The sequence below is a fragment of the Diceros bicornis genome, chromosome 17 (assembly GCF_020826845.1).
Source record: "Diceros bicornis minor isolate mBicDic1 chromosome 17, mDicBic1.mat.cur, whole genome shotgun sequence".
Lineage (NCBI taxonomy): Eukaryota > Metazoa > Chordata > Mammalia > Perissodactyla > Rhinocerotidae > Diceros > Diceros bicornis.
This window is the reverse complement of record NC_080756.1, coordinates 40,459,251-40,468,432: the sequence shown is the minus strand read 5'-3', so window position 1 is coordinate 40,468,432 and position 9,182 is coordinate 40,459,251. Positions and strand designations below refer to the sequence as shown.

Here is a 9,182-nt window from a genome sequence, read left to right as displayed (position 1 = left end):
TTCACAGTAGAATAAACACAACACAGAAAGAGAAGAGAATAACCCATGGTTATAGGCAAATGGCTAGCTGTGAAACTCATCAATGGATCAATTAACTATACTTATTAGGGCCTACTGTGGGCCAGGCACTTGTATTAAGTACCAAGGGTGCAAAGACAAACAAGACATGGTCCCAGATCTCAAGTATCAGTTACTTAGAATGGTCTTCTGGTATCTAATTGAGAGCTAAGTTGACTTTTAAATGGATCATGTGTGCAAGTATAAAAGTAGAGGATACACAATCATTTAAGAGAGAGATTTTTTCTCTCTCGATATCAGTAACCTTGTTATTTTAATATAAAGCCTATGCATTTATTGCTTTTAACAAATATTAAGGAATTAAAACTTGTAAAAGTGATTTGGTTAATTAAATGTAAAATTTGTACATATAAATTTGATTTGGTTATGCTGCTCTTCTTTTATAGATATGTACCTCTTTAGTAAAAAATTATTCAAGATAAATCATTTCTATAGTCAATAGATAATACATATAACATAATAAATGGTTAAACAATTAAAAAAACACCCCTGACTTTATTCAGTCAATTTAGTTTTGTAAACAATTAAACACTTACTCAACTTAAGTGACTAAAAGTTATGAAGGAACCAGTAACCACTTGGGTGTAAGAATGTTAAACATGATTCTCACTTTAGTGTAATTAGATATGCTTCTGCTGATGTTGCCTATATAGCAGTATAATTTACATATATTGTGAGGGATTATTTCTATGGGTAAATCCCCATTTCTCTGTGAGAATGAGGTAACAAGCATCAGTAATCAGTAATAAGCATCATGTAAATTCAGCCCTACAAAACATGTGCATGCCAGCGATACTTTGAGCAGACTGGTTGAATTTTTAGAAAATATTTTCAAGATCAAGTTATCAGTTACTGATTCTGTTCTCTTTAGCTTTCAGGAAGCAATAAGAGGATTTTTCTCCCAATGAAGTTTTATATATACAACGAAGCATGACAATTTAAGCTAAATAACATAGAACATTTTTGTCCATCCTTGTGGAACTTATTTTTGGTAAACCATCAGGGCTCTGTATTCAGAAGGCCCAGTTATATATTCTGGATAAACAAGTATTACAGATTTTCCAGGAGTGAACACCCAAGACAATAAACTGAACACAAGAACTAAAGGGAGGGAGTGTAAATTCTCTTTTTCCATCAATCATAATTCTTCAAAATCTTACAATGCATGCAGATCCTCATATGAAAATCAATGATATTTAGATGAGATGGGTACAGAATTGTAGTAGAAAGCTTTGGCTGCTAGCATGACAGTGAAGGTAACCTTTGGTATTTTTAAATTTATTTTACATTTAAGCAAAACATAGCATTCGTATCCTATCAATTTTTGGTACACTGTTAACATGCACATTAAAATTAGAATAACATTTTTGATACACTTTTTACATGCACATTAAAATTAGAACAAAAGCAAATGTATACAGGTGTGACACCACTGGGCATAAATGTCTAAAAGAAGTACAGTCTTCCACCTAGAAATAGATGGAAATAGATACTTGATACATATATGGTATACATATATATATATATATATATATATATATATATATCCTGTGCAAATAAGACCACCTGTCTATGCTCCTGAATCTTGAATAATGTGGCATTTTAGAGCTCAGGATCATAACCACATCTAATGATGAATTAAACCATAGAAAGCTTTAGCTGGCCTGCCACTGAAGGATTGAACCTAATTACTCTTTGAAATGACTTTGAATTACTCTGGAAAAGGCACATTATGTGTGATATCTTAAGAACTCTTTCCTTACTAGACAGGGAAAAACGGAAACTTGAGTACAATTTTTCAAATATCCAAACTGTTTTCATGATCTTTCTAGTTAAGGCTTTGGCTTTACAGAACTACTATAAATGTGATAACTTCTTGGTGACAGGAAACAATTAAGATGAAAAAAGGAGACTGCCAAAGGACACATCAGTATTACTAATGAATACAGAAAATATTCTCATACAGTAGATAATGAATTTGAGTGTTTCACTTTCTAACTGAGTCAAAACCTGTCCTTTTATTCTCTTCAAATAGCATCTGGAGACACCAACAAAAATGATAATATAGTCTTACAAATAAGAATATAATAATATTGAATACTCAATATAACTTCTGTGCCTGAGAGATATTTACCAGACTTAAAATTAGGAGAAAACACAGCTGTTGATTTACCACTTAAAGTAGCTTACATGTTTTAATACAATGTGGTATTCCTAAAGATAAAGTGGCTTAATCATTAGAAAAACATCCTTAATGAATATATTAAGCAGTAATATCTTAGAAAACAAAACAAAACTAGGAATAAGACATGTTAATATAGGAAATGCAATATTCATTGATAAAGTGATATTCTTACTAATTACAAAGTTCCACAACATAATAAGCTTTACGAAAATGGGTCAAAGTTTAAGATGCCGCTTTACGAAGGTCAAGCCAATGATCCATTAAGTAGGTTATGACTGCGTTATTTTAAATACATGTATCGTTTTAAGAAACCTCTTCACATGTCTGCACGAACAAAAGAAGCAAATACTCCATCTTCGCGGGCCAAGAGGCTTTCCGGAGTGTCATATTCTAAAATATTTCCTCGCTTCATCACAATGACTAGGTCTGCCGTCAGAATAGTGTGAACCCGATGCTGTGAGTGAAAAGAATACGTGTATTTGTTACAAACTTCAGGGTACAAGCCAAAGCAATGGAATATGCATATTTCACTGGTTATTCAGGGACATTTCTTTGTCTTGGGGTGAAAGAAGGTACGAGAAACACAGCCCTTCTTTTTCTTTCTTATTTAAAGTATTTATTTACATTCTTTTAAATACTGGCCAGTGTGGCTGGGTCTTATATGGGCTGTATTAAATTGAGTGTAGCTAACATAGTAGTTGCATCATTTTCATGGAAGTGTAAGTAGGCTAGCAAATGTTTATCAAATAATTAAATAATAATAAGAGCCATCATGAGCCATTTGGGTTATAGTTTAGTCTAGACTAAAATTATCTCTTGTGTAGAGTCTCAGCTAATTCTGTAAGCTAACACAATTTGAAGAACCCTGGAAAGTGGTTTGATTCTGGGAAGGCAACATGGGGAAGTCCATTCTGGCATGCAGTATTATAATGGATTATCCAGGACTTTAGACATGCCATCTCTTAGGCTTTAGACATCACTGCCACTCACTCGTTCTCTCCACACGGTGCCCTTTGGAGAGAAGCTTTGGTGTTAGTAATTAATAATAATAAAAGCTACCAGTTATTGAGCATATACTATACATTTAAAGTGCTCTACACACATACTTGTGAATCAACAGAACATTCCTCAAATGTCGGTGTTATTTCTCTCCACTTTATAGGGGAAACCATTGGGGTTCATAGAGGTAAAGCAAAATCAGAAGATCATGTAGATATAAGTAGAAGAACCAGCATTAAAATCAGATTTATTAACTTCAAAGTGTGAGATATTTCCACCCAGCCATCGAACCATTCGCAGGGAGTATCTGGTCCCTCAGAGGGTGTTCCCCCGCCATTATTATCGCTATGGTTAAGAGCACAGTCGCTGAAGTTAGACCTGGCTTATACTTTTGTTTCACCACCTGTTAGGTGTGCAATCTTGAGCAACAAACTTAAATTTGTATGCCTCAAGTTTCACATCTGTAAAACGATGGTAATAATAGTATCTGCCTTGGAGAATGGTGGTGAGGATCAAATGAGATAATCCATGTAAAAAAATTCAGCATCATGTGTGTCACATACCAGCAAATAATAAATGGTAGCCACTACTATTTTTTTTTCCATTTTCTTCATTTGACTTCCAAGACATTGCTGTCCTGAATGTCTTTCTTTCGTTCCTTTTTTTTTTTGAGGAAGATTGGCCCTGAGCTAACATCTGTTGCCAATCTTCCTCTTTTTTTCCCCCAAAGCCCCTAGTATATAGTTGTATATCCTAGTTGTAGGCCCTTCTAGTTCTATGTGGGATGCCGCCTCAGCATGGCTTGAGGAGCGGTGAGTAGGTCTGCGCCCAGGATCTTAACTGGTGAACCCCGGGCCGCAGAAGCAGAACGTGTGAACTTAACCACTGCGCCACCGGACTGGCCCCTACTATTTTTTATTTTTAAGATTTACAAGGGTGGGGCCACTCCATGGCTTAGTGGTTAAGTGCGCGAGCTCTGCTGCTGGCGGCCCGGGTTCAGATCCCGGGCGCACACCGATGCACCGCTTCTCCGGCCATGCTGAGGCCGCATCCCACATACAGCAACTAGAAGGATGTGCAGCTATGACATACAACTATCTACTGGGGCTTTGGGGAAAACAAATAAATAAATAAAAATTATAAAGATTTACAAGGGAAATATCTGTGCAGTGGGCCTTTTTGCTACTCTTGCTGAGATAAGTGCTGTCTAATAGAAACATAATGTGAGCCACAAACGTGAGACATATGTAATTTTCAATTTCTTAGGAGCCACATTTTAAAAGCACAAATAAACAAGTGAAATCCATTTTAATAATATATTTTAACCTGATATAGCCAAAATGTTATTTCAACATGTAACCAATATAAAAATTATTAATGAGATCTTTTACATACTTCTCTTAGTACTAAGTCTTTGAAATCCAGTGTGTATTTCACACTTACAACACCTCTCAATTCGGAGTACCTGTATTTCAAGTGCTCACTAGCCACAAGTGGCTACGGGCTACCATATTGGACCTGGACCCTGCAGGTCAAAACATCAGCATGCTGATGGGAGTGCCAAAACTAAAAATGCCATCTGTTTAACAAGCCAAGGTCCAACCTAAAGCTGTCCAGGGCAAAGGCTTATCTTGTACCCTGGGCCATGTAGATAGGGTAGTCTCGATGTTCATGCTTTCAAAAAAGCGAGCAGTCATAGTTGGGACTCACTAGAGGGGAAAAGAAATACATATGTGGAATATGATCAAGATGGCAGCTTAGAACATGCACCACTATTTTCTTTTTTTTTTCTTTTCATTAACACTCTTTAATTAAATTTACTAGAAATCAACTTGAGCTAGCTTATAGAGATATAATGGGAATTTATTATGAAGATTCAAAGCACCACTATTTTCATAGACCTATCATTCACTGAATATTGGTAACCAATGATATATATTTAGGAATTAACAAAATTTGAAGGATAATGTTTATTTATTGTTGAGAAAGGACTAGAGCCACTTGCACACCCATGCATTTAGAAAAAAATAAACTTCAAGTTAATGAACTGTTTAATAGCTGCTGTGCATTTTCCCTTCAAAAAACATTAGTTCTTCAATAAGCATATCATAGATGTTAAAAAAGAGAATTTGACCTCTAAATCCATAAATAGAATATTATAAACAATGCCTTGTTATACTAAAATCATGTTTATTTTAAAAAATAAAAATAAAAACATTGAAAATCTTGGCCAATAAAAATAAATATATCCAGTGTTTATTTCATTAATCTAAATTATTTTTTGTTTGAGAAAGTGTGGTGTCAATTGTAAAATTGATGAAATTTTCAAAATGCTGTGGAGAAATTAATCTAATCAAGAGTGAAGAATAAGTTGCTTTCATAAATAAATGCCATGCACTATTTTGGTGCATGAGGGCTTCTTTTTAGAAGCCAGAGAAAGTTTCTTTTTAAGTTATTCCACAATTTTCAGTGGCAGTTGTTAACAAAATTACCAGAATGGCTTTTAGCAGGGAAGGAAAAAATAGTTAATAGAGCTGAGGATCATTCTACAACGGGTCTACTGCAAGTTGGCAGTGCCCTCTCTCCTATGAGCCTCTTAAGAGGAGTTGGTCCACAGTACTTCATCCTCCCCACAGCTTCCTGTATGTCCAGGGTGGAGAACTTGAGGTATCCTGGTGGTCACCTCCACATTAGTGGTCTTGAAATGAAGAATGGGTGACAGACACGAGGTCTATGAAAAGTATTCAGTGAATGTAGGCAAACAGAAATCAGAGAAGAGAACATAATATTTTGGTTGAAAATACAAATTATGCTAAAGTAATCTTCCAGGCCTTGACTAAATGGGACCACTCAACAATACCATGCTTCATGCAGAACAGAGAAAACTAGTCTTTTGAGTAGACACGGGTCTACTCCTTCTACCTTTACCTGTCTATTTAGGGGCAACAGAAAGTTCTTTCTCCTTCAAAATATCTCCTTACATTCTCCACTGAGAAAATTCTTGAAAATATTAGAGAACTATTTTTCAAGTTAGCTAATTCTCTTACCCATTAAATCATTCACACTTTAGTGTGAATCACTCACACTAAAGTATGAATGAGTTATCAGGTGACTCTCCTCCAGGGCAGAAGGAACCACAGAGTTTCACTGGGAAAGTGAAAGTGGCCTTTTTTTTACTTAGGCCCAGTGTACAGAAGGTGGGCCCTAATGGGGAACCATTTCCTGCCACCTTGAAAAAGCTGCACTTCAAAGGGTGCTCTTTCTCCCATGCATCATTCACAAAATTGGAAGCATAAGCAAGCACGCAAGCACATAGCTCCTATTACTCAACAGTTAAACTTAAGTAATTATTTAAACAACGCAATCTTCAGGGCAGGTAAGGAAGATATATGGTATTTTTAAGGACATTTACAAAATATCCCCAAGGAATAGTGAAAGTGATCCTTAGGATAGAGACAAATCTGGTTCTCAAGTTTTCATCAAAGTACCATCTTTTGCATGCATACATTTGAAAACATATGCACGTGCCTCATTCGGTACTGACAGTAATTGAAGCACCTGGTTGAGCTGATTTGTATAATAATACCCTGTAGTTAGGTCACCACATCCCTCCCCTTAATCACTGCCTTAGCCTTGTGATACTAAGGGGGTGGCGCTAAGATAACTACCAGAGGATGGGGTACTGGCAGAGTAGCTCATGACGGTCTACTTGTTGGTCATCACCAAAGTGGAAAAGAGGCCATTCTTGTGGGCGAGCAAGTTTGGAACAGTATCACACTCCACTAAAATACCCTCAGAAAGGACTAAAACAAGGCCTGCATCCAAAATAGAAGAGACACGGTGCTGGAGAGAAAAGAAAAATGGAAAGAAGAGAAGAGAATCAGCAAGAGGGAAAATGTCCAGGTGATTCATTTAAACAATAGTTTCCGTTCAACATTAAACCTAAATGTGAGCGAGAATCCATCCCTCTGCAGAGGAAGAGAGAAAACCAGGGCCTATTCTAAGTAAGCTGTCACATGAATTACAAAGATTTAAGCAATTCTTCAATTTGATTGGTGCAACCTAAAGTCAGAGGAAGTATCTGCCTCAGCTTGGATGTATCTCCATTGCCTTCTTTTTTTAAACAGTTAAGTGAATAAAACATAGAAATTAAGTATAAATAGCAGCAGACGGACAGTCAAATGTAAGAATTTTGCTTCTGAAACTGTTCAGCAGACCATTAGATTACTGAAAAGAGAATTATGCCAAATAAACTACATCTGTATCTGGTGAAAAAGCACAGGTCATGACCTATCATTGTAATTTAGGGGAGGTAGGCAGAGCAGTTTGGAAAGAAACAATGTAAAGGCTTTCAGAGTATAGTTGAGTTTTTGTTTTGGGATTTTTTTTTTTTTTTGCACAGATACAGAAACATTAGCAGAGAAATACATAATTCACCATAAATATATTTTAATTGCTCAAAAAAAAAGATTATTGACTCTTGGAACAAAAACCAAAGAGGAGTAAATCAACTCTGTCTCCCATACTTACAGCTATTGTAACCACGGTGCGGTCTGCAAAAGCTGTCATTACCACTTTCTGCAAAATATTTTCCTGCCGAAAAGAAATAAAGTCAGTTTGAATTTTCTTTAGACTACTTTCTCTCACCATAATATTTTATCCCCAAGAACAAGAGTCCACCACGGCCAATCCCTTCTGATAACTCCCACTCCTAAGTCTTCCGCAGAACGGACAACAGGGAGCAGTCCCCAACAGCAAGCTCATGCTGGGTTTGTGGGTGTCGTCAAAATGCAAATACAACACGGTGATCAACCAAAAATGACTGACAAATTTATTGCCAGGGAACTGAAAGAGGAAAAGGAAATCAAACGGGCATGGAAATGCTCACTTGAGTTATACCACAAACAGTATGTGTTCAAAACTAATAAAGTCCTAAAATGGTGTTAACCTTTGGGTCAGAAAAGGGAAAAAATGAAATACATGCCCCCAATTTGGATTTTGACCCAAAAAAGAACATTCCGGGCAGAAACCATTTTTATTCCCACCACAAATGTTATCATTACGTTTTAAAAGAAGTTCTGGGTGAAGATTCTACCGCTTTCCTAGAGGAAAGCTTGATTACCTAAGACATAATGTGAAAGAGTTCTTTCTTCCAATCAAGTTGCTTATTTGCCAATCAAATCATTCTCATATTCTCTCTCTCTCACACCTCTATTGAGGTAGTATTATCCTTATAATAATCCCCAATACTGTAAAACCTTAGTAATTAATAGTAATTTTGATGTAGTTATGCTTATTCAGTGAAATGGCTTGATTAGGAACTAACTACCTTATTACTTTAAATTATGTTAACTTTGAGAAGGATATATAACTTTGTACAGGTACCTTATTGGATTAGTCTTACTTAATAGAAAGAAATCATGTCAAATTAGCATCTCCATATATAATGGCCACTTAATGATCTTGAAACTGTTTCACTTTTTGAGGTAGTTTTACCCAGTCTAAAGTGTACAGCAAGAAAATAACATAAGGTTGTGGATGTTTTCTATTTTTGTCCTTTCTGATGTCAAACTTTTAATACGAAGTTAACTTTTATAAGAATAAAATAAATTGCTAGCTCATTCAGTTTGTGGTTTAATGTGACCTTTTCTTCACTTGATTATAGCCTTGCAAACAGATCTTTCTTGGACATATTTGATACTTTTAAATAATTTCTTTCAAAAGGCAAAGTTTCTGGCTTATTACCATGAATACATTGAGAAGGCCATTATTAATTCTAGCCATTATTAATTCTAGTGAATCCTTCTTCTTCAAATTGCTTTAGAAAGAAATGATTGGTTTTGATTATCAGTAGATTCTATCAAATAGAGATATGTATCCTTCATTTTAGAACTTCCATGGCATAATACTTGAATATTTG

The 9,182-nt window shown here is 35.7% G+C and overlaps 1 protein-coding gene across 1 annotated transcript in view; it reads right to left on the bottom strand.

The window, feature by feature from the left end:
- Nucleotides 1-2,204: 2,204 nt before the first annotated feature.
- The window catches only part of ABCC9 (ATP binding cassette subfamily C member 9), a 120,092-nt gene continuing 113,114 nt past the window's right edge, over nucleotides 2,205-9,182 (bottom strand). Inside the window, exons 39-40 of the mRNA XM_058558664.1 lie at nucleotides 7,793-7,855; nucleotides 2,205-2,717 (exon numbers count right to left, since the gene is read on the bottom strand). Coding sequence (XP_058414647.1) covers nucleotides 2,580-2,717; nucleotides 7,793-7,855 — 201 coding nt within the window. The 3' untranslated portion in view covers nucleotides 2,205-2,579. The remainder of the gene's footprint in view (nucleotides 2,718-7,792; nucleotides 7,856-9,182) is intronic.